Below are 26,614 nucleotides of genomic sequence, written 5' to 3' on the forward strand. Positions count from 1 at the left end.
CATTCATTGAGTATTCAGAATATCCCATATGGTCTGCAGAATTGAAAATAGTAACTGTGGGGGGGGGAGAGGAAAAAAATATGAATATGGCAGGTAAGACACTTTCACCTGACCTAGGTTTGATCCCCTACACCATATATGGTCCCCTGAAAACTGCCAGGAGTGATCCCTGAGCACAGAGACAAGAGTAACCCTTCCCTGAGCATTGCTGGGTATGGCCGAAAACCAAAAAAATTTCCAAGTGGAAAAATTATAAGAAGTTCTGCTGTAGATAGCGTTTCTCAACTTTCCACCAGGATTTTACAAGGGGGCCACAGGTGGAAACATCATGTAAATAGGGAGTCATGGCATAAGTATATGGGACAAACTGTTAGGGCAGGGAGGCCTTTGGAGGAAATCTTAGGTTAGGAGGCAAGGATTGGAAATAGGTTGAGAAATTACATTTTTTATAAAGGAAATACTTACAGCCAGTAGAAAATTTGCTGCAAGTTAGGGCACTAAGGTTTATTGTTCTAAATTTTATAATGCATTCATCAGAATCCATCTCACTAGAATTTTCTACCATGATTTAACTGAAAGTGCTGTCCAGTTGAAATATAATGGAGAGCACATGCATAAAATTTAAGTTTAGTCACTTATAAATAGTGGCTAGACTTTATTGTGGTAAAATACACATAATGTGAAATTTTATCATTTTAACCGCGTGTGTGTGTATTTTACAGGGATTTGATTTAGGGTCTCATGTGCAAGGCATATTCTTGACTATTGAGTCATGTCCATAGTCCCCATCTTAATTGTTATAAAAATTGAGCCTTTAACCTTCTTTGTTTTGGTGTTATATCCAGTGCCCCCCCCCCCCCCCCCGCTACTCTGAACCTCTGCTTCAGATGGTGCCCACTCAGGTGCAGTCCCTCAGCCTTGCCAGGAGTGATCCCTGAGCATAAAGCTGGTGTAAGTCTCTACTAACTTAATTACGATTGCAAAACCAAAGGGGAAATTTGACATTAGATTGGAATTGGGATTTTAGAGATTAGAATTAATACCTGTTGTTTGATGCAGAAAATATTAAGTTAGCATTTAACATAGGTATGACTTAAGTAAAGGTATTGTGCCTGTACTTGCTAAATATTGTCATCACCAGGTGAAATTTCGCTTATAGGTAAGTTCTGTTTTTATTTCTCTGCATGTGGGTAGGTAATGTGCAGTGTGTGTGCTAATTTAATGTTCTGTAGTTCCTAGCTTCTAATATTTTTTGGTTGTTTTTAGGCCACCCCATACCCACAGTGCTTAGGGTTTACTCCTGACTTTGTGCTCAGGAATCACTCCTGGTGGGCTCAGGGGAACAAGTGGGATGTCGGGGATGGAACCCAGGTTAGCTGAGTGCAAGGCAAGTGCCCTACTGTTGTACTATCTCTTCGGCCCCAATCTCAGTTTCTTAAACTGTGCGTTGTGACTCCATATGGCGTCATCCTGAAAGTGGATTGCATAGAAATTGGCAACAGTAAAAGGTTTCTGAATGCTCACAGACCAAACAGTAGGTGGAAATCAAATACATAATGAATCCAAGACATTTCTGTGTTGTATTTTTTCAGGTATGTAGAGTTTCCAAGCGGAAAAATCATAAATTCTGCTGTAGATAGCGCTTCTCAACTTTCCACCAGGATTTTACAAGGGGGCCACAGGTGGAAACATCATGTAAATAGGGAGCCATGGCATGAGTATATGGGCAAGGAGGCCTTCAGAGGAAATCTTAGGTTAGGAGGCAAGGATTGGAAATAGGTTGAGAAATTGTAGCTGATACAACATGCTACCCATTTTGCCAGTAGGTGCTATGCACATTTCTAGACTCAGTGCAATGGTTTTCATTCAGTTTTTTAGCCTTTAAAGCTCTTTCTTTTCATAAGTAATTTTTTATTTTTTAGTGATTGTCCCTAAATAAGAAAAGTGTTTATTTTATACTACCTACCTGTAATTTTCTTTTCCCATTTAAAAAGGTTGATTGTTACCTGTACTTTGTCTTTTTCACTTATGTCTTTTTTATTCTTTCATATTGGCACATGTAGAACTGTTACTGAAAAGTTTTTGTCTTGACTGTTTTTTTTTTTTTAATAATTTAAGAAAAGGAGAAAGTGTGTTGATGTAGTAGGTCCTAAGTATGTTAAAATGTGGCCGGTGTTTTGGAAAGAACTTTGGAATTTGAAATTTGGTTAAGCTGCTCCTTGAATGTCACTGGCAGCTTTTAAAATATGTTGATGTGGGGAGAGTCAGTTAAGGTGCTTGCCTTGTACACGGCTGACTCAGATTCGATCCCGGGCACCCTATGTGATCCCCTGAGCCCCAAGAGGAGTGATCCCATGGGCAGGTGGGTGTAGCCACCCTCCAAAAAATTGCTAAGGTTCTTTGTTCACTTGTTGTAGACTTCCATTAGAAGATATGCTTTGAAATACTTAATTTGGAACATATGCTTGTCATGTTTCCCTTCTCCTCCCCCCACCTTTTATTAGCCAGCATAAGAGATTTAAAATTTTGTAGTGGGAAGAAATTTGAGTATCCTTGCTTGTGAGTAGTGAGTCACTCAGTTTGCTTTTTGTTAGAATTTGGTTGTGGAAATCTTAAACATGTACATTTTATTGATAAAGGGTAATAATTATGACTGTCCAATTACACATTTATAGGGAAGTGCCCTTTAACCACTTAGTTGAGTAGGTACTGTAAAATTTTTATACTAAACATTTCTGTGTAAGATAAATGCAGTATATTTCATTGTTGCTATTGGATGAAACTACATCTTGTGCCAGTCAGTGAACCCAGGTCTCACATGTGCAAAATTTAACAAGAAAATTAACTTTGAGGTTATTCAAAAGTAAATTTGGAGACTGATAATTTGCATAGAATAATTTACTAAACTTGGATTTTTTATTTCTTCCCAAAGCTATTAGAAGTATTGGGTTAGAAACTGAGCTCTTGGGCTGAAATGAGTAGGATGCTCTTTCTAAGGAGAAGTAAGATAGAGGAGCATAGATTGACTGTTTTTTGATTTTTGGCTTTTGGGTCATGTAATAGTGGTCCTCTTGGTTTACTCCTGGCTCTGCTCAGGGATTACTTTTGGCAGTATTTGGGGACCATATGTAGGGCTGCATCTGGGTTGGTTGCTTGCAAGGTAAGAGCTATTCCTGCTTTACTGTCTCTGACCCTGAGATTGGCTCTTTGAAAGAAAGTTAGGATGACAGTGTTTCTTTTACCCAATTTAAAATTAGATTTAAAGAGCTTACTCTCACATAATTAGGTTAGCAATATTTAAATTTTGCATGTGTGAGTGTTGTGCCCCAGACATTTTCCTAGCTTCTCTTAAATCTTCCATTAGTCCTGTAGAGTAGAATTTATTAATGTATCTGCTTACTGGTGAGGAAACTGAGACTGAGACAGGTGATCACATCTAACATCTAGTAAGGAACAAAACTCAAAATTTGTTTTCAGGTTTGCATGTCTCAGAAACATTCTTTTTTTTCTATTTGAGCATTGATGCTCAGAGCTTACACTTGTCTCTGCTCTCAGGAGTTACTCATGGAGGTGCTTGGGGGACCAATATAGGATGCTAGGAATTTAGCATGGGCTGGAGTGATAGCACAACAGTAGGGCGTTTGCCTTGCATGTGGCTGACCCGGGTTCGATTCCTCTGCCCCTCTCGGAGAGCCTGGCATTCTGCCCACACAGCAGAGCCTGGCAAGCTACCCGTGGCATATTTGATATGCCAAAGACAGTAACAACCAGTCTCACAATGGAGACGTTGCTGGTGCCCGCTCGAGCAAATCGATGAGCAACGGGATGACAGTGACAGGAATCTAGTGTAGGTCAACTGCATGCAAGTCAAACGCCCTACCCCCTGCCAGACCCAGAAGTTTCTCCAGCCCCAGAAATACCCTTAATATAAAGGGTAGCACTCCGTTTCTCCCTTTACCTCAATTTTGTTGGTATTTTCCCCCAAAATAGTCACCAGAAGGGGATGTATTTGGAATGTGGCTCTGGATTTGATCCCTGGCTCAGCAGAAAGGTCCCTGAGCAGCTGAAGTGGATGTAATAGAAAGTGTTTAAACTTTTTCTTTCAGATTCTTGTCAGTATTCTGTTGCATCGGATTTTCTAATTCTTGATTATTTGCCTCTTTCTCCCAGATTAAAAATAAAATTAATTTAGAGAAAAGGAAGGAGACATGTCAAGGCACGAATTGACAGACTGGTAAACAGTCAGGTGCCGAACAACTTCTGTTTAAAAGGGATTCCAGTTATTAATTATTAAGCATTTAACAGAATTATGTAGTATCATTTACCAAGTTTTGAGAATGATTGTTATCGATATCAATTCTTACGTGTTTATCCACAGATAGTGCCACACTGATGACTGTTATTCTTGGGTGACCATCTTTGTATTCTTATTTGCTGTGTTGCAGCCTTCTGGTCTTTTTGGGGGATGAGGTGGGGGCACAGCTTGGTTGGGGCCACAGATAGTGGTGCTCAGGGCTTACTCCTGCTTCTGCTCAGGGATCACTGATGACTTGGGGGACCCTATGGGTTCTGGGGATCAAACCCAAGTCTGCTGCATGTAAGACAAGCGCCCTACCTGCTGTATTATCACTCTTGCCCCTGGTATACTTAACATTGAGAACATCTTCATTGCAATCTTTTTCAGATGACAATGTGTATCTTAGTTTTCTAGCTAGCTAAGTCTCTTAAAATGGAATGTGCTGGGAGAATTAACATTGTCAAAATGACAGTACTCCCCAGATTCAATGCGATCCCTATAAGGATGCCCATGACGTTCTCCAAAGAAGTTGATCAAACACTTCTGAAATTCGTATGGAACAATAAGCCCCACAAATAGCTAAAGCAATTCTTGGGGGGTGAGGAAGATGGGAAGCATCACCTTCCTCAACCTCAAATCGTATTACTAAGTGGTAATAAAACAGCATGGTATTGGAATAAAGGCAGATCCTCAGACCAGTGAAGTAGGGATCCTTGCACCCTCAAATATATGAACATCTAATCTTTGATAAGAGAGCAAGAAATATAAAGTGGAGCAAGGAAAGCCTCTTTAACAAATGGTGCTGGCAAAACTGGACAGCTACATGCAAAAAATGGGGTCAGACCTCTACCCAATACCATGCACAAAAGTCAGATCAAAATGGATTAAAGACCTCAACATTATACCGAATCCATAAGGTACATTGAAGAAAAGGTCAGCAAAACCCTTCGTGACACTGAGCTAAAGGCATCTTCAAAGATGACACTGACCAAGCAAGTGTAAACAGAGATAAACAAATGGGACTATCTTAGAAGCTAAGAAGCTTCTGCACCTCAAAGGAAATAGTGACCAGGATACAAAGATAGCCTTACAGAATGGGAAAGGATATTTACCCAGTACACTTCTCATACGGAGTTACTATCAAAGATATACAAGGCACTGGTTGAACGCGACAAGAAACAAACATCCAATCCTATCAGAAAATGGGGCAATGAAATGAACAGAAACTTTCTCAAAGAAGAAATCCGAATGGCCAAAAGGCACATGAAAAACTGCTCTTCATCACTAGTCATCAGGGAGATGCAATTCAAAACAACAGTGAGATATCATCTCACACCACAGAGACTGGCCCACATCCAAAAGAACAAAAGCAACCCGTGTTGGCATGGATGTGGGGAGAGAGGGATTCTCCTTCACTTCTGGTAAGGATGTTGACTGGTCCAGCCTATTTGGAAAACAATATAGACATTTCTCAAAAAACTAGAAATTGAGTTCCCATTTGACCCAGCAATACCAGTTCTGGGAATATACCCTGTGGCCCCAAACACAGCACAAACACCATCTGCACTCCTGTGTTCATTGCAGCACTATTTACCGTAGCCAGAATCTGGAAATAACCTGAGTGCCGAAGAATAAACAAATACATAAAGAAACTATGGCACATCTACACAATGGAATACTGTGCAGCTGTCAGGAAAATGAAGTCATGAAATTTGCCTAGAACTTGATGGAATGGATAAGTCAGAGGAAAGGGACAGATATAGAATGACTGCATTCATTTGTGGTATATAAATGTGTATGTGTGTGTGTGTGTGTGTGTATATATATATATATATATATATATATATATATATAGTAAAAGAATAATATCCTTGGCGAGGGAAAACAGGGATTAGGAGGACTGGTCAATGGTTGGAACTAATCACAAGATTGGGTGTGGGTGTGGGTGTGGGTGAGGGTAGGGAGGATAGAGAAGAGACCAGTATGACAATAATAGTTGGGAATAATCACACTGGACAAGATTGGAGGGTTAAAAGTAGGTAAGTGATTTTCTTGATAACCTTTCCGTATCAATACTGTAAGCCACAATGTCCAAAGGGAGGGGAGGAGAGACAGGCAGGCAGGCAGACAGACACTTGCCATAGTGGCAGGCAGAGGAGGGTAGGGGTTGATGGAAGGGAACCTGGGGACACTGGTGCTGGGAAATACACACTGGTGCAGGGATGGGTTTCGGAATACTATATGACTGAAATCCAGTCATGAACAGCTTTTTTTTTTTTTAAAAAAAAAATGTGCAGCGAAGTTGACCACCTCTGCTTTGATTTCTTGCTGTGTCTTATAGGACATTCACAATCAAATTTAAGTGATTGTCTTATGTATATATACATCTTTCCAGTTAGTGAAAAGGCCTCAGAACAATTTAAACTCCACATTTATCTTTCTTTGAATTTCAGTAACCTAGCTGTCACTGTCGTCCTGTTCATTGATTTGCTCGAGCAGGCACCAATAACGTCTCCATTGTGAGACTTGTTGTTACTGTTTTTGGCATATCGAATACGCCATGGGTAGCTTGCCAGGCTCTGTCGTGGGGGTAGAATACTCTCGGTAGCTTGCTGGGCTCTCCAAGAGGGATAGAGGAATCGAACCTGCCGTGTGCAAGGCAGACGCCCTACACACTGTGCCATCCCACCGACTCCAGTAACATAGCTTGTTGCTTGCAAACTTATGTATTTTAATTTGACAGTTAATTAGTTGTGCCCTTTAAGAGGTGGGGGAATGTTGAATCTGTTTCTGTATCTGTATATGAAATAGAATTAAAAACCATATATAAAGTTTATTTGCATTAAGAGAGCTGTGAGAGTGAAAAAGGAGCACATATTTACTGTGGTACATAATTTTTCGTGAACTTCTATTCGCCCCACCACCCCCTTTAAGTTGCTTGTATTGAGTGTTGTGACTTTTTGAGATGGGGTTACACACCCAGCAGTGCTCAGGGGTTACTCCTGATTCTGTGCATAAGGGACTGTATGTGGGATTAGGGATAAATAAGAGGCACATTTCTAAGGCAATGCCTTATCTAACCCTGTACACTCTCTCCTGCCCTAGTATTATAACTTGATTATGAAAATTTGATTCATACACAAAGGTAGAATTAGGAAGTTTGATGCACCTTTTTCAACATTGATATCTGACATAGTTTATTTATATTTCCCTACACCTTCCCTTCTCTGTCTCTGCAAGATTTTTAAACATCTCCAGTTATTTAACATCACTTGTGTCAACTGCAAATAGCTCTCTAGACCTTCATCTGTTGAGATATATTTCTTTAAGGCTTTGGGCCACTTTAAACATGATTCTTTTTGTTGTTTGTTTTGTTTCAATAAAAAATTATTTTAAAAAATTGTTTCAAAAGAGAGAAAATATATGGTTTTTGAGTGATACCTGGCTATACTCAGTGATTATTCCTTATTATATACTCAGGAATTACTCATGGCAGTTTGCAGGAGCTCACATGGTGTGCTGGGGATGGAACCCACTACTTGCTGTACTATCCTCTAGCCCCATAAGACATGATTCTTTCCTGATTTTGGAGTCATGATTCCCTGAGTTTATTAATATAGATAGACCAGTCTTTCCTGGGAAGTGGGTAGGGCCCTGGATAAATAGGGTTTGTAGCCTCTAATGCAACTGGTGAAGCTTTCTATTTGTTCTCATGAAGAAGGCAGGTTTCCAGGAAGGTATGGAGTGATTTTCATTTTTTTCTTACTAAAAAGGGATTAGTACACCACATAGGTTGGGAAACTTCTGATTTTGATGCAACTTTTAGTAATTTTGAAAAGTGCTTATCTGGTATAGACTAAGCTTTTCTTTATAGTAAACACTTTTAAAAAATCATTCTTTTTCTTTTAACCTTAATTTTCTAAAGATACAAATTCAGCTCACCTAGTTTAAAAAGTATGGGAGTGAAGGCTGGGGGGAGAGAAAGAGAGCCTGCCATAGAGGCAGGCTGGGGTTTGGGAAATTGGGGGTGGTAGAAGGGAACCTCGAGACTTTGGTGCTGGGAAACTAACACTGGTGGAGGGATGGCTGTTGGAATACTGTATGACTGAAATCCAGTCATGAACAGTTTTGTAACGATCTGTCTCACGGTGATTCAATACAAAATTGTTTTAAAAAGTTTGTGGGCGTACAGGGAAAGAGAAAATATATGGTGAGAGGGTCAAAAATAGAAAACCTCAGTAAGGGAGGTTTAGTGATAACCTCCCTACATATTGTACAAAGGCAGATTAGGGCACTGGATTATTCTGAACATGTCTAATCTGATGGCGGTCTTTTTCTTGTCAGCTTTTCCTTTTTAGTCTTGTTCCTGTAAATCCTTTTTCCTCCTAAATTTTAGTTTTCACTGGAAAGGCTTATTCAACAGTCACAAGTTTTGTGTGGGGGGGAGGGGAGGTGCGAGGTGGGGTTTGGTTGACTTTTTCATTGACTTTAAAGAAAAGATACTTGCTTTGTATCTTTACATCTGCCTAACATGTTGATGTTGAATGGAAGTTTTGGAGTTTTAGTATATGAAAAAAATGAAGTTACACTGCTCATTTAAAAGGGAAGATAAAAATCTAATAAATTACTATAGATGTTTAAGAGCCCTGTGTAGCATGAACTATTTATGTAAATAAATTATAAAGGAATTGTTATACCTTAGAAGATACCAGAAGATGTGCACCTATAATAAAATCTATGCATTTGAAATAAGTGACGTGGTAATACTAATTTCCTTCTAAGAACCAGAAAATGACACAGAGAAGATGCATCTTTATAATCGAATTGCTGCAAGTTTTCTGATTAGGGGGCCTCTTTGAGGCTAGATTAAGCGATGTTGTGCAAATATCCTTGGTACATAATTTATTTTTATTTTATTTAGTTCAAGGAAGAAATCTCTAAACGATTTAAGTCACACACTGACCAACTTGTGTTGATATTTGCTGGAAAAATTTTAAAAGATCAAGATACTTTAAGTCAGCATGGAATTCATGATGGACTTACTGTTCACCTTGTCATCAAAACGCAAAACAGGTATGTTTTTATTTTATAAGTTTTAGTTTCAGGGATTGAACCAGGGTTTCATATATGAAACTAGTACTCTTCTCAGTCAATAACTGTGGCTCCCAAACAAGTATATTTTTAGAAGATGTGTCAAAAGTTGTGACTAAATGCTTACATCTCTTTTTGTTTTGGGGTCACTGAGAAAGGTGTGGGGTGCCCTGGTCAGCAGTGTGCAAGTAGCCTATCAATCTGGCCCCAAAGGTATTCTCTCCTTCTTCCTCTCTCCTTCCTCTTTTCCCTCCTCACGCTTGTTTTTTTCCTTTTGGTCTTGGTCTACGCTCAGCTGTGCTCAGGAGGCTATTTCTGCTATTTTTGACTGGGTGCTTAGGGGATGGTATAGTGAGGGTTGGGATACAAACCCAGATGCATAGTATGTTCTCCATCCCTTTGAACGGTCTCCCCAGCTCTATATTTTATTTTAAAATAACTAATGTTTCGTGACTTTCTGTGTCATTAAAATGTAAAGGAATTAAATTATTTTGTTACTGCTGAGAAGTGTTTTTTTTTTTTAAAAAAAAAAACAATGTAATTCGGTAATCCTCAGGCTTTAATGTTCAGGCATTTTATCAGTATCATTATTATATTTAAACTAATTTTAATTATAGAACAAGCAAATTGATAGTTTGGGCTGTATTTTTTGTTTTAAAGAAGATATTTGGACAGAGATTGGATTGACTTTTTTTTTTAATTTATTTTTTAATTATTTAACAATTACAGGGCTTTTAGGATCGAGTCTCAGTTATACTATGCTCAAACACCCATCCCTTCACCAGTGCACATGTTCCACCACCAAAAACCCCAGCATACCTCCCTCCCACTCCCCCTCTGCCTGTGTGGCAGATGATTTTCACTTTACTCTTTCCTTACTTTGATTACATTCAATTTTTTTTTTTTTTTTTTTTGCTTTTTGGGTCACACTGAGCGATGCTCAGGGGTTACTCCTGGCTTTGCACTCAGGAATTACTCCTGGCAGTGCTTGGGGGACCATATGGGATGCCGGGGATTGAACCCGGGTCGGCCACGTGCAAGACAAATGCCCTACCCGTTGTGCTATCGCTCCGGCCCCTGATTACATTCAATTTTTGACAGGAAACTCACTATCATTATTTGGAGTTTTTCCTCCAACAGTCAGACATGTTGGATGGCATCATTAGATTGTATGTTTTCTATTGTTGGTAACAAAGAGCATAATGATGTTGCATGGTTGCGAAAGCGGCCGCCCAGTTTTGGAATTCTGGTATTAAGTCCAGAGGTATTTCTGCCAGCAGCCACTGCATTCCGAAATTGGTTTCTGAGGGCTGGGATTATGGCTGTTCATGGGCGACCGCTCGGGGTCTCACTTGGGCAGGAGGCAGGGCCGGTTCTGCCTCCCCCATCACAAGATTCCCTATGCATCCGTCCCATCACTGCAGACTCCTACCTCTTTGTCCAATTGGTTCTGAACTGTGGTGATTGCCATGCTGTCGCAGGGTGGGTAAAGGCCAAGGAACAGAAACCCTTTCCCTCCCGGGGCTGCATGGGGCCGTAGCTTAGTTCAGAGTCCAGGAGTATATCTGCCAGCAGCCACTGCGTTCTGAGATTGGTTTCTGTGCCTGTGGGATAATGGATGCTCAGAGGGGGTGGGGGGTGTGTGGAGCCATTCCTGAGCATATTTATTGTATATCAGGAAAGTGGCCGCACGGTTTGGAGATGTCCCAGTCCCACATCCCGGAGCCGTGTTAGTAGAAGCTCAGTGTCGCCGGGGCTCCATCTGGAGAAGGTGTGCTGGCTATACCTTCTCCGTCTGGCACTCTGGTGTTGTTGGCCTGGTCTGGGGTCTGGAGCATTTTCCGGCTTGTGGTGTCTGCCGGCCCGGCCCGGATTCTTCAGTGTTCGGATTGACTCATTTTGGCAAACCAAAATTAGTGAGAATGGTTCATTAAATTAATTCATCATTAATGCCTTTTTTTCTTTTTAATGTTCTCATTGTTTGTAAACTTGTGTGACTCAGGGACCAAATGTGCAGTCTTGATTGTTCAGTGCTGGAGCCGAGGATTGAACTATGAGCTTTGCATGTGTATGCTCTCCACATCTTTTTTCTTGGCCTGGCACTATCAGTTTCTTTTTTTTAATTTTATTTTTTATAGAATCACTGTGAGATACAGTTACAAAGTTTTCATATTTGATCCACCACCAAAAACCCCTGCATACCACCCCTCCCACTCCCCCTCTGACTGTGTGGCAGACAATTTCCACTTTACTCTTTCCATACTTTGATTACATTCAGTTTTCAACAGGAATCTCACTATCATTATTTGGAGGTTTTCTTCCAACAGTCAGACATGTTGGATGGCATCATTAGATGGTGTGTTTTCATTTTTCAGGAAAGGTCACGCGGCTGTGTAAGCTGCCGCGCGGTTTGGAGATGTCCTAGTCCCGCATCCCGGAGCCGTGTTAGTAGAAGCTCAGTGTTGCCGGGGCTCCATCTGGAGAAGGTGTGCTGGCTGTACCTTCTCCGTCTGGCTCCCCGGTGTTGTTGGCCCGGTCTGGGGTCCGGAGCAGTCTCTGGCTTGCGGCACCATCAGTTTTAAAGACTAAAAGAGTCCTTTAAATTTAGTTCTTTATATTTAGTCCTTTATACATAACATTTTATCTTATTGCTCTTAGGTATGAATACAAAGAAAAAATATGCATGAAATGAATTGGCTAAATTCTTCATTGTAGCCAGAGCTTTACATTGGATCTGAACCAGTCGAATCACTTAACTTGGTCATTGGTGTCTGTATTTTGTCCTATGGGAAGAGACTCTACTGTTCTGGTTTTTTTTTTCCCCCTGCCCCGATTTCCTTCCAGTCTCAAGACTAGTCATGGTCAATACTGCTTTGACACTTACATGGCACTTAAGACCTCATGATTGCCTTGGATGCTTCCTAAGCCACTGAGCTAATTCCAGGCCCTTACCCTCTGGAGACAGTAGCAGGACTTTGAGCATTGTATCATTGCTTGTGAGTGGCACCTGAGTTTGAACTGATGACTTTGCACTTTGCTTAAGTCATTGAGTCATCTTCAGGCTCTTATAAGAACACTAAAATATTGGTCTGGGAGATGGTACAGTGGGGAATGTATTTGCCTTGCATGAAGCCAACCTGGGTGTGATACCTGGCACCTCATATGATCCTCTGCGCATGGCCAGAAGTAATTCCTGAATGCAGAACCAGAGGTAACATAACCCTTTAGCATCACCGGGTGTGCCCCCCTCCCAATCCACCCTACCCCCCAAAAATAACTGCTTCAGTAATAGAAAATTATTTATTTCTATTTTTATATACACTGTGACTTCACTTTATTGCCAGGTAGTTGTGTAATCTTTCTATTACACTGGTAGTTTAATAGCATAAAGGTACAGCAGTGTACTTTGTCGTTAGTTGTAGATGTATACATAACACGTACAGGCATAGTAATGCCTGACTTTTAGCTACTATGAGATGATTACTGATTTCAGAGTTGTTAAAATAAAAAAATATATATCTAAGAATTAATGAAAGAAATAGTTTAGATTCAGAACATTTTCCTTTCTTTCATTTTGGTTAAACCCAGCAGTGTTCAGGAATTACTCCTGGCAGGCTAGGGGCCCATATGGGATGCGGGGAATTGAACCTGGGTCAGTTGTGTGCAAGGCAAACAGCTTACTGCTGTACTTTTGCTCTGGTCTGATTCAGAACTCTTGAAAGTGGTGAAGTTGTTTATGCAGTCAAACTTTCTGAATGTGATTAATAATTGTTTTTTTGTACTGTGTGATATTTCTTACATCATCAGTATAACTTAATTAAATATAGTATACTTCTGGAAGGGCAGTTGAAGCATAGTTGGATTTTGTAAGTTTTTACTTTATGTACGTTTCTTTTTCCCTCATTGTTAAACATCTAAAATTTAAAAAAAAATTGACTATAGTTTAGGTAACAGTAGTGCTGCATTGATGTTTCGTATGCTTGACTATATCCAGGTATTAATAACTTTTAGTTATCAAAATTTCAGAGATCGTTTTAAAATTAGCTCTGCTCTTCACATATGTTTTATTTTCTCCAGGCCTCAGGATCATTCAACTCAGCAAACAAATTCTAGTGGAAGCAGTGTCACATCATCAGCTTCCAATAGTAACTCTACATCAGGTTCTACCACTAGCAACCCTTTTGGTTTGGGTAAGTGTAGTCTTTCTTTAAGTATTAACGCCCCCTCTCCCCAACACACACACACACACACACACACACACACACACACACACACAATATTAAGTTTAAAAGCAGAAGAAAGCTTACATCACTGTATCACTGTAATCCCGTTGCTCATCAGTTTGCTCGAGTGGGCACCAGAAATGTCTCCAGTGTGAGACTTGTTACTGTTTCTGGCATATCGAATATGCCATGGGTATCTTGCCAGGCTCTGCCGTGGGGGCAGGATACTCTCGGTAGCTTGCCAGGCACTCCGAGAGGGGTGGAGGAATCGAACCGGGTCGTTCGCATGCAAGGTAAACGCTCTACGGCAATATTGTTCATAAGCTAACCCTTAACCTTAATTTGTCTATTTAAAAAAATGTATTTTTATTTTTATTTCTTGGGTGGCTTTGGGACTACACTAGATAGTAGTCTAGGGATTGAACCAGATCAGCTGCATGCAAGGCAAGCATTTTCACTTCTGCACTACGTATATGGTCTCTATCATTTTTCCACTTTAAAAATGAAGAAATTAGACTGCAGTAGTGATATTCTTTTTGTTTTTGTTGTTTTGTCTGTTTCTTTGGCCACACCTGGCAGTGCTCAGGGTTTACTCCTTTATCTACATTCAGGGTTCACTCCTGGCAGGTTTGCTGGACCATATGCGGTGCCAGAAATTGAACCCGAGTCGGCTGTTTGCTAGGCAGCCTATCTGCTGTATCAGGTCCCTATATTAGTGATTTTCTGTTTGTCCTGGATATACAGAAAAGTACTGGAGGCTGGGAAAGAGGCTACATTGTATAATTTTTATCCCTGTATCTTATAACAGTTATTTGATTATATTATTGTTTGCTGTGTCTATTTTCTATTTTCTGAATTGTGTTTTATCATATGTAAGCATGTGGGAAAGTATATATAGGGTTCAGTACTATCATCAGTTTTAGGCATCAACAGGCACTCTTTTGGGGGGGGTGTCATACCTGATGATGCACAGGGGTTACTCCTGGTTTTGCACTCAAGAATTAACTCTTGGCTGTGCTTGGGGAACCATAGGGGATGCTGGGAATCAAACCTGAGTCGGCTGCGTGCAAGGCAAACGCCCTATCCCATGTACTGTTGCTCCAGCCCCTCACTGGGACTCGTAGGAAATACTGCTGAGGATTGGACCATGGCATAGGGTTCTGTTTTTGTTTTTTTCCTCAAGTGTTTGCTGCTGTTTCTGAAACTAATCAGGGCCCAAATGTGTCTCTTGATTTAGGTATTTTAGGTGGTAAAAAGTACAGTCTAGATGAGGAAGCAGTTAGCATTCATATTAAGTATATTCTTAAGATATCTCCCCTTATACTTCATTTCATAGACAAAGAAATAGAAACCTAGAGGCTTTCATTTGTCTGAGGCCGTACATATCCTTAATTAATTTGCTATATGAATTTAGGATGTTTTTGTCTTTTTATTTTCTCTGTAGAATCTATTGTATAACTCACAGAATTCCACCTCCTTTCTTCCTTTCTCTGCTATCTCTGGAAATGGTGTTTCCTGACCATATTTGCCTTTCATAAGTTTTCTGTTCTCTAATTTCTACTCTCAGATATTTTTCTTCAATGAAAATTCCCTTGATGAAGTGACACCTGACCTTTTGATTTCTGAGTTGAGTGGTTGAGTGGACTCTTCATTTTAGTTAATTTTTTTTTTTCCTTTTTGGGTCACACCTGGTGATGCACTGGGGTTACTCGTGGCTCTGTACTCAGGAATCACCCCTGGCAGTGCTGGGGGACCATATGGGATGCTGGGAATTGAACCTGGGTCGGCTGCGTGCAAGGCAAACGCCCTGCCCGCTGTGCTGTCACTCCAGCCCCTCCCTTTTAGTTAAGTCTTTTAACACTGAGCAGTTTCTTTTTGATGTGCTTTTCCCTTTACTTTCTGATAATGCTCTTGCCTCACCGGTTAATTTTCACGCAGCTTAATTTCTGTGTTAATTCTTTCTATTTCTTATGTTGATACTGTTTCCCAAGTTCTGCTTTGAATTTTTCCTTTTGCTTTTCCTCAGTGACATTATCCTGGCTTTTTATTTTGTTTGCTCAAATCTGTCCTCCCTTCCTTCTCTGTTTTTACTGAGATTTCACACAACTCCTTGGTTGTGCTGCTTACACATGGACTGAGAGTTGTGTCCACACACGTCTACCAGCTACGTCATGCTCACAAGTCATGCTTGACAATCCTTTTATTTGCCATGCTGGGTGCCTGACACCTGTTTGTGGCTCAGCCAGCAATCACTTGTAGCATTTGGAATCCCAGCAGAGCAGAGCTGCCAGGTGCAGAAGGTAGAGTTGCCATTTGGCACATGTGGACAACTCTGGGTTGAACTTGCAGCCTGCTGCTTACAGAAGTAGGTATTTTGGTCACTGAAAAGCCTCCCAATCCTGGTTCCTGACTCTTACCCAAGACCAATTCTAAACTCTGCCTTATGTTCCAACAGTCTTCCATTACTGTCGCTGTCATCCCATCGCTCATCGATTTGTTCGAGCGGGCACCAGTAATGTCTGTCATTGAGAGACTTATAGTTTCTGTTTTTGGCATATCCAGTACGCACGGGTAGCTTGCCAGGCTCTGCCGCGTGGGCTCCATACTCTCGGTAGCTTGCCGGGCTCTCCGAGAGGGGCGGAGGAATCGAACTCGGGTCGGCCGCGTGAAAGGCGAACGCCCGACCACTGTGCTATTGCTCCAGCTCTACAGTCTTTCATATTACTCGGTATTCTCTTAGTACTTCAGAGAATCTCCTAAGAAAGTAAAAGAAAATAACTGGAAAATCATAATCTTACATCTCAAACCAATTTCTTTCCCTCACCAAATCTGTTTCTACTCTTCATTCTCCCGTCCCATTGCTAATTCTTTGGTGTATTCTCAACTTTTAAAACTTGTAATGCTTGGGGCCGGAGCGATAGCACAGCGGGTAGGGCGTTTGCCTTGCACGCGGCCGACCCGGGTTCGATCCCCGGCATCCCATATGGTCCCCTCAGCACTTCCAGGAGTAATTCCTGAGTGCAGAGCCAGGAGTAACCTCTGAGCACCGCCGGTGTGACCCCCCCCCGCCCCCCAAAAAATTAAATCCAAATTCAGTAATGTATTTCCATAAAGCTTAATTTCTTGCTTTGTATCTATTTTGTGATACAAAATAGATTTTGCTGGTGAATGAGCTCTCCATGTACATTGCCCTCAGGGATAGATACCTGAGCATATAGCCAGAGCCAGCAGTGAGCATAGAAATCTGCCATCTTTTAAGAAACTTTTTTTTTTTAATTGAGATTCTGTGGTTTAAAATGTTGTCAATGATGGTTCCTCATATACATAATTTCAGCACTACACCCATCACCATTGTACCCCTTCCCTTTCCCATGCACCTAAGACCCCGTCCTCCCAATTACCCTTCCCGCCAACTCAATTGTGTGATTAGTTCTTTTATTATGTTGCTTTTGGATTGATATTGTTACCCTGCTATGTATTTTTAAGTCCCACATATAAGAGACATTTTATATCCCTTCCTTTCTCACTTCACTTTGCATAATAAAATCTAATTGCATCCATGTCAAGACGAATTGCATGTTTTTTGTTTCTTAGAGCTGCATAATTATTCTGTTCTGTATATATACCACAGTTTCTTGATTGTTTTGTCTATAGTTGTGTATTTGGATTGTTTACAGTACTAACTGATGATGGACATTGGTGTGCATATATTCTTTCAAAGGAATGTTTTTGCAATAGATGCCAAGATGTGGTACTGCTGGCTCAGATGGTAGCACAGATGATAGTTCTATAGAATCCTGCCATTTTTTAGCTAGTCATACCTCTTAGAACATGACAGAGGAGACAACCAAAGAGTATCAAAGTACACCTTTTGTACTTTTACCAGAAGTGACAAATAATTTCTTGTAGTCCTTAGACCATAACTAAGCAGATGTGCTTCTTCTGCAAAAGAAATGCAATGCAAAGGTCTACATGGAATGTTCGGTTGATCCTTGCCATCTTTCATTCCAGTCATGGAATTTTTTGCAATTTTAAATATATACCATTAATCTCTGTGGTATTTACTGTGCCTAATAATCTTCCAATATTGCTTTATTTCTTTTTGCCAACTTATTTTTAAATTCCTTGAAATCTGCCATCTTTTAAAAAACATTTTTTAAAAATTGAGATTCTTTGGCTGGAGCGATAGCACAGCAGGTAGGGTGTTTGCCTTGCATGCTGCCGACCCGGTTTCGATTCCTCCGTCCCTCCCTCTTGGAGAGCCCAGCAAACTACCGAGAGTATCTCGCCTGCACATCAGAGCCTGGCAAGCTACCTGTGGCGTATTCGATATGCCAAAACCAGTAACAAGAAGTCTCACAGTGGAGACGTTATTGGTGCCTGCTCCAGCAAATCAGTGAGCAACGGGATGACAGTGGTTTACAATACTCTTAATGATGTATTCATTAAATTTCATATGTGGTAAAGCAGCCATTCCACTTAGAATACTTTATTATAATATCCTATGACTATCCGTACTAGAGCACTTATTCTGTAGTTTTCTTGGTTTCTTTCATAATAGATTGAGTTCTGAAGGCAGTTTATGTTGTCTTTGTTATTTTATTCCCAGTATGCAGCATTATCCCTGATGAGTATATTGGTTATCTTATTTTATAAAAGACATTTATAATTAGTACTTAGTTATTTCTGAATCAATTAGGTCTCCACTATGTATCTTAACTCTTGGATTGTCAGGAGCCCACTTCTATCTAGAGTTTATAGGTGAATTCTGCTTGTTAAACTTGTTAGTTTGGAAAGAGATAGAAGTATAATTAAAGGGTTTTCCTTTTGTTTTGGGTCCACACCATGTACTAAGTGCTTAAGCCATCTCTTCAGCTCCACTGCATTAAAAAAAAAAATTGTTTCTTTTTAACTGAGGTTCTTTTTTTCTAATACTGTTTTATTACCCATTTGAATTATTTAGTTGTTTATTCCTGACACTTTCTTCCTAGTATTAGTGTTTGATCTCACAAGTTGATGGCTCAGTCCTTTGAAAAACTATCTCTACTTCAAGTCCAAGTCCCAGGCCTGTCATAGTTTTTCACTGCCATGTTTTCAATTAGGAATTCCCATTCCCTGCCTCCTTAGGTTTCATGCTTTGCTAGAAAGATTCACAAAACCCAGGATACACTTCAGTTTGCCAGATGATCATAAAGGATATATAACAAAGAAATGTGAGAAAAGAATAGAATAAGATATGGTGTAGCAGAAAAGTACGGACTTCTATACCCTTTTTTGTTGTTTCGTCTAGCCACCTGCATGTGTTAACTAGTACTGAGTTCTGAGTCTCAATTGTTGGTTTTTGTTTGTTTTCTAAAACTCATAATCAATAGCCCCTTTCTCTTCCCTTCCTGAAGGTTGGTAGTTGGCTGAAAGTTCCACCATCTTAAGCACTTGTTCTTTCCTGGGGTTGTCTAGGGATCTGTATCCTAAGGAACAGATTATATGAGATACGATTTTTTTAAAAGGGGGTTGTGAGTCCAACAAAAAAATAATTCTTTCCCTAGGAAATTGCAAGAGTTTTCAGAGCTTTGTACCAGGAGATCAAATATACTTTTACACTAGACACTAGGAATATTTATTTTAGTTGGTATTATTACTTGCTTTAAGATGACTTTCTGCGGTGGGCTATTGATGTAAGTAATCCTTTGCCTCTTCGTATTGTAGTAGTCATGTTTATAATATTGCTTGTGACTTTTATTTATGTATTTTTCCCCCTTTTTATTCTTAGGTGGCCTTGGAGGACTTGCTGGTCTAAGTAGTTTGGGTTTGAATACTACTAACTTTTCTGAACTACAAAGCCAGATGCAGCGGCAACTTATGTCCAATCCTGAGATGATGGTCCAGATCATGGAAAATCCTTTTGTTCAGAGCATGCTCTCAAATCCTGATCTCATGAGGCAATTAATTATGGCCAATCCACAAATGCAGCAATTAATACAGAGAAATCCAGAAATTAGCCACATGCTGAATAATCCAGATATTATGAGACAAGTATGTGGAACTTACTTTGAGTTAACATAGCAAAAATTTACATGTTCCGTCTTATTTAATTTTTACGCTAACTATAGGGGCTGGGGAGGAGGAAGAAATCCTAATCTTACTCAGGAAAATTCAACCAAGCTTTGGTTTAAAATATTCTGTTATTACTGAGATACTGTGGCATATTTGACACAGAACATTATATTCATTGCAAGTTTGCATTCCGGTAATTTGTGTATAGATGTTGATTTTCCCCCTGTGTTTCTGCTGTTGATTTAAGTGGGAATTGCACATATATGATTGTGACATTTATACACATAGTCGTGTTGTGCTCACAGGGTTGTGCATTTGCTTCTGGTTCTTGCATATATGCTCATGAGGGTTTGCACATCTCTTGTTGCTGTGCTTGAAGGGTCCACACAGTTTAGTTTTATTGTATATATTTAGTTTTATCTAATTAATTATTTAATTTTATTTTGGGCCACAGCTGATGGTGCTGAGGACTTAGTCCTTATGTGCACAGTGGTCACTCTGGCAGTGTTAAGGTCATCATATATAGTTCCAGGGATTGAACCAGTCATTTTCTACAAAGCAAGCTAACCTTGTGCGATTTCTCTGACCCACAAGGGTCTGCATACTTCAGTTGCAGTACTTGTGCACACTTGCTTCACATGCTGGAGAACACACACTTTTCTTTCAGTGTCAGGGGTGGCAGAGATGGGAGCTTCCAGTACCAGCACTGGGCATCAAACTCATCACCTGCATGGCATACACTTCTCACCGTTGATCCATCTCCTAAGCACTTCAGGATTTTTTCTCTTGAGATAAAGTTCAGGCCTATTCTTAGAAACTTTTAAATATGTAGTTAACTATAGTCACCATAGCGTACATTGTATTCCCAGGCTTATTTATTTTTGCTTTTTGGGCCATAGGTGGTACTCAAGGGTTATTCCACACTCTGTACTTAGGGATCTCTTTTGGCGAATTTGGGGTATGGGTATCAAATCTGGGTTGGTTGCATGCAAGGCAAGCACCCCACCTGCTGTACTATCACTTTGACCCACCCAGGCTTTCATATTTACAAAATGAAAGTTTTGAACATCTTTTGAGCATCATCTCATTCCCTGTCCTCTTCCTCTGTCTCGGTCTCAACCATTGAAAGATATCAATTCTACCGTGTATGTATAAAATGATACAGGGCTTGTCTTCAGTTCATTCGTATTGTTACAAGTGGAATTCATTTCATTCTTTTAATGGTTGAATGATACTCCATTTTGCACATACATGTCACATTTTCTTTATCTGTTTATGGACACTGGCTTATTTCCATATGTTGGCTATTATAAATAATGCTGTAATGGATTTGGGGGTGCATAACACCTTTTTGAGTTAGTGTTTTTATTTTCTTCAGATCCATCTGCAGAGGTGGAGTTTTTGGATATATAGTCATTTGATTTTTCATTTCTTGAGGAAAAATTAGTATGGAGGCATGTCTATAGCACCTGCACCTACACATTCTAATTGGTAGTGGTTTTCATTGTGTTTCCTTGATGATCAGTGATGTTTAAATTCTTTTTTATTGGGTAAATGGGCCAGAGTTTCACTGTCAGGGTCTAAAGTTGTATTACTGCTTGAACCATGTGGTGCCAGGAATCACCAACTATGTTGGACCTTGGAGCCCTGAGTGCTGCACCCAGTTATGCTCAGGTGGTGCCAGGAATTAAATCTGGATTTGGATGTGTGCTGAACGAACACTCTCACCAATGTAATATCTCCTGGCTCTCATAAAATATATCTCTCATAAAATAAAAATTTTTATTTTATTGGTTTCCTTTGCTTACCAGAAACTTTTTTGTTTGATGTGGTTCCACTTGTTTACTTGGCTTTTGTAAAATTGAATGTCAGATTAAAAAATAAAAATCTTCCAAGACTTAAAATTAAGGTGCTTACTCCCTGATGCTGTCTCTTAGAAGTTTTATAGCTTTGGGTTTTAATTCATTTCAAGTTGATTTTGTATATGGCATAAGGTAGTGGTCCGGTTTCATTATTTTACACATTGCTCTTCAGTTTTCCCATCACTTACTAGATTTTTTTGCCCCATTCTTACCTCCTTTGTTGTAAGTTAAGTTGAGCGTATATGTGGATATATTTCTCAACTCTTTATTCCCTTTTCATGTTTGTGTATGCTTTTATGTCAACACCATGCAGTTTTGATTACCATGGCTTCGTAATATAGTTTGAAATCAGGGGGTAAAATGTCTGGTTCTCTTTCATGTTATAAAGGTCTGTATTTTGCTAATTTAAGAAATTTCAATTCATGTGATAGGTATTCATTAATAGCTGCATCTTATGTGAATACTAGCTTAATTTTTGAGGTGTAAAACCTAGTAGAACTAATTCTTTAAAAATTTCTAGTTCTTGGGATTAGGAAGCAGAAGTAGCATAGGTTAATTTTTAAAATACCACTGTATTTCACTGAACCCCCTCCACCCTCATTCAGCTCTTGTTTTCATGGAAATCTTTTTTAGACTTTGGAACTTGCTCGGAATCCAGCAATGATGCAGGAAATGATGAGAAACCAGGACCGTGCCTTGAGCAACCTAGAGAGCATCCCAGGGGGATACAATGCCTTACGGCGCATGTACACAGATATCCAGGAGCCCATGCTCAGTGCTGCTCAGGAGCAGGTATGGGGCTCAAGCTTCGGGGTACTACTGGTGTGACAAATATGTGTGTCACCGAGGAGTACTTTTTTAAGTGGAAATCATGATTTTTATTAGAAGAAAATATATGTCGTCTTTTAAGACAAAGCTTACTTGTAATTTTTTTTTTTTTTAATTTTAGTTTGGTGGTAATCCGTTTGCTTCTTTAGTGAGCAACACATCTTCAGGTGAAGGTAGTCAACCTTCTCGTACAGAAAACAGAGACCCGTTGCCTAATCCATGGGCCCCACAGACTTCCCAGAGTTCATCTACTTCCAGTACCACCACCAGCACAGGGGGAGGCACTGCTGGTACTGCTGCCAGTGGCACTGCTGGGCAGAGTTCTACTACGCCAAATTTGGGGCCTGGAGTAGGAGGTGAGTTCTGAACGTGCACCCTTTGTTGTCTTAGTAGAATAATGAAACATTTCTTAGCCTGTAAGCTAAGTATGTAATGATTGGTATTAATCTTGTATGCAGTGTATTGGGGAGGTTTACTGAGGTTTTGCAGGAGTCATTTTGTGATTTTACTTGTGTACTTATTAGTAGACCATAAGCTTCCTGATTTCTTATCTCGTTTTCTATTCTAAATGGGTGTTTTTCAACCAGCAGCCATAAGCACTGCTGTGAGCTTCCAGTATGTTTCAGGGGGTCAAAGATGACACAGTCTCATAAATGGGTGAGGCAGGGTCCAGGGCACAAGAGTAAGGGGCCAACTGGTAGCACAGGGATGCCACAGGAAGGAAACAGTGTTGAATAAAAAGGATCCCCTGTCAGAAAAAAAATTGAGAGATACTGCTCTAGATCAGTGGATTCTCAGTCTTGACACCAGGTCTAAGCTAACTGTATTCTGTTTACCAGGTTTGTGAATAATGCCTTAACTTACATGTCCTGGATCAGAATCTTTGGCCGTGGGGTTCAAAATTTGTATATTGTTGCTGCAAAGTCTGCAAAAAAAAAAAATAGACTCTTGGATAAATTTTCTGTAGACTAGATTGAGAAATCCTAATTTCAGCTATTCAGATACTTTATGCTAATATCTTTTTTCTTTTTTTGGGGTCACACCTGGGGATACACAGGGGTTACTCCTGGCTCTGCACTCAGGAATTACTCCTGGCGGTGCTCAGGGGACCATATGGGATGCTGGGAATTGAACCCGGGTCGGTTGCGTGCAAGGCAAATGCCCTACCCGCTGTGCTATCTCTCCAGCCCCATTTTATGCTAATATCTTAACCATGAATTAGTTCCAAAATTAGTAGCCACTTTGAATGCTAACATTTAGCATATTAAAGTGGAATAAATGAAAGTTTGTGGTCACTTTCCTTATGTGAGAGGAATTTCTGTGTTATAGAAAATGTCTCTCTGTCTTGGCATAAATAGAATGATATTATACTGGAGATGGATTTTTTTTTTTTAAACTTTACTAAGGAGCTGGGGAGATGGTTCAACAGCCAAGGTCCCATGCCTTGCAAAGGCACAGACAGAACAGAGTATGAACCCCAGCACCACGTTACCTCTCAAACACTTTTGATGTGCCACTGGTGCCCCTGGTGGCTTCCAGCACTGTTGGGCCTGCGCAAGAGGACATTGCTGAAACAACCAGCTATCTGAGCATTTCATTACTGAGAAAGGAAGTCAGAGTGGGGAGGATAATTGGTGTTCATGTTGGTATTCTTTAAAGATAACAGTGGAGGAGCTGGAGAAATAGTACAGCAGGCTCTGCCTTTATTTTGTACATGACTGACCTGGCTTCAGTCCCTGGCATGCCATATGGTCCCAGAGCCTGCCAGGCGTAAGCCCTGGTTTGGTTTCTGAACACACTGCTGGTGTGGTCCAGAAACCAAGAAATTAAAAAGAAGAATACAATGTATATTATGAGGGTTTTGTTTTTTTGGGGGGGGAAGAGGGGTATATGTCAGGCTTTATGAGATAATACCTACAAAAGGAAAAAGTATACTGTTTTGCATTTTACTTACTGCTTATTTGATTTTCTTTTACAAAAGATGTTTTAATACATTTGAAGTTCTTAAAGCAGAGAGAAAGTCAAGAACTCACAAAGTTTATTAGATTTCTTTCTGCATGAATCACCTCCACTTTATGATAGTCTTTAGCAATGCTTTTGAAGCCTCTTCTATACCTGTTCATTGACAGTTAACAACAGTGGTCTACAGTTTTTTGTCAACAGTAGAAAATCAGCTTTGCCACTTTTTATTCTGATCTCTAATTTTAGTTGCTTGAAAATTTCATGTTTATGTTTGCCTCAAAGAAAAAGAAAAAACAAGAAACAGTAAAAATGAACTTTTACTGGTCTACCTGTAAAATGAAATTCTTGTTGGTTTCTTTACACATACCCTAGAATGTGAGAAAATCTTAAGAGTGTAACATTTTCTCACATTTGCAAGTATCTCCTGTAAAAAGGCAGATAATATTTTAATTGGTTTTTATTGTGTTTGTCAGTTTGTTGCAGCTCACACTGGTAAAAGATTCTTACTTCAGATGTGTAATCAATCTAAAACTAGATTTTTAATAGTGTATTTGCCAACCAGAGAGCATGTGTATAGAATTACAGGTTTTCTTTGCATTTTTTATGTCTTTGCAGATTATTTCTGGTTGGGTTGGTAGTAACCCCCCCTTTTTTTTTCTTTTTTTTCTTTTCGGGTCACACCCAGCGATACACAGGGGTTACTCCTGGCTCTATACTCAGGAATTATCCTGGTGGTGCTGGGGGACCATATGGGATGCTGGGAATCGAACCCAGGTCGACCGCATGCAAGGCAAACGCCCTACCCGCTGTGCTGTCACTCCAGCCCCTGGGTTGGTAGTAACCCCTTAATAATGCAGTTAAAGTTTTGAATTGTGAAGGTTTTTTTTTTTTTTTATTGAATCACCATGAGAAAAGTTACAAAGCTTTCAGGTTTAAGTCTCAGTCATACAATGATCAAACACCAATCCCTTCACCAGTGCACATGTTCCACCACCAAAAACCCCAGTATACCTCCCATCTCCCCCACACCCCACCTGTGTGGCTGATGATTTTCACTTTACGCTCTGTTTACTTTGATTACATTAAGTATTTCAACAGAAAACTTACTATTGTTATTTGGAATTTCCCCCCCAACAATCAGACTTGCCAAAAAGGCATCATTTCATAATTTGTTTTCCATTGCTGAGAATTAAGAACATATGAGGTTTTGGATTTCAGGTGTTTTAGTAATTAAGTCCAGAGAAAGTTCTGCCAGAAGTCTCGCTACTGCAAGCTCATACCTCTGTTTTGTGGGCTCTAAAAGATGGTGGTTGCCACGCCGCTGCCGAAAGGAAAGGCTGAGAGAGAAAAACCTTTTCCCTCATGGGGCGGCATGGGGCCATAGCTTAGCTCACAGTTTAGAGGCCGGAGATTTTATTTTTATTTAAATGGGGGTGAAAATAAAAGCTTCCAAAACAGCCTTAGCTCAGATTATTTCTATTATTTATTTGTGGAAAAAGAGAGCTAACTTGTTTTTTACAGAACAAGACTTGATAAAGCTGCTTGGCATTGTGATTCAGACAGTTTTTAATTGTCAAAATAACTTAATCATGCTCTGCATTTTGCATGTAAATGCTATTTTGCTTTGTGATTTTTGGGTTGAGTTCATTGAGAAAATAAAGTCTCTACCAAAAGGGAATAAAAATAGCCAAACTAATTCTTTGATACTATGGTTTAATGTTTGGTACAAATGTCTGCGCTCCAACATTCTCCCTCCAAAAAAAGGGGCAATAACTTTTTACTTCTGTAGAAAAAATAAGAGCTTAAAAACTGCCTTTCGGGGGCTGGAGCAATAAATAGCACAGCAGGTAGGGCATTTGCCTTGCACGCGGCTGACCCGGGTTCGATTTTCAGCATCCCATATGGTCCCCTGAGCATCGCCAGGGGTAATTTCTAAGTGCACAGCCAGGAGTAACCCCTGTGCATTGCCAGGTGTGACCCAAAAAGATCATAAACAAACAAACAAACAAATAAATAGCACATGGTCTAAAAAAATTATGTAAGATTGAGCAAGTCATAGTATTACTAACTAACGGAATTTACTTTGGGTAAGTTAACAAAAGTGAATTGATATTCTCTGTTGATAGTTCTACTGTTGAATTCAACAGTTCAAATATTTTCTCTAGAACCTGCCAGTAGAGGTTTTTTTTTTTTTTTTTTGGGCTTTTTGGGTCACACCTGGCAATGCATAGGGGTTACTCCTGGCTCATGCACTCAGGAATTACTCTTAGCGGTGCGGTACTCGGGGGACCATATGG

The 26,614-nt window shown here is 40.0% G+C and overlaps 1 protein-coding gene across 2 annotated transcripts in view; it reads left to right on the forward strand.

The window, feature by feature from the left end:
• The window catches only part of UBQLN1 (ubiquilin 1), a 44,087-nt gene that overhangs the window by 6,235 nt on the left and 11,238 nt on the right, over positions 1-26,614 (forward strand). For both annotated transcript variants that reach the window (XM_055135502.1, XM_055135508.1), the window contains exons 2-6: positions 9,219-9,370; positions 13,466-13,578; positions 19,382-19,644; positions 22,161-22,319; positions 22,477-22,711. In XM_055135502.1, the coding sequence (XP_054991477.1) occupies positions 9,219-9,370; positions 13,466-13,578; positions 19,382-19,644; positions 22,161-22,319; positions 22,477-22,711 (922 nt within the window). The remainder of the gene's footprint in view (positions 1-9,218; positions 9,371-13,465; positions 13,579-19,381; positions 19,645-22,160; positions 22,320-22,476; positions 22,712-26,614) is intronic.

The sequence above is a fragment of the Sorex araneus genome, chromosome 1 (genome assembly GCF_027595985.1).
Source record: "Sorex araneus isolate mSorAra2 chromosome 1, mSorAra2.pri, whole genome shotgun sequence".
Taxonomy (NCBI): domain Eukaryota; kingdom Metazoa; phylum Chordata; class Mammalia; order Eulipotyphla; family Soricidae; genus Sorex; species Sorex araneus.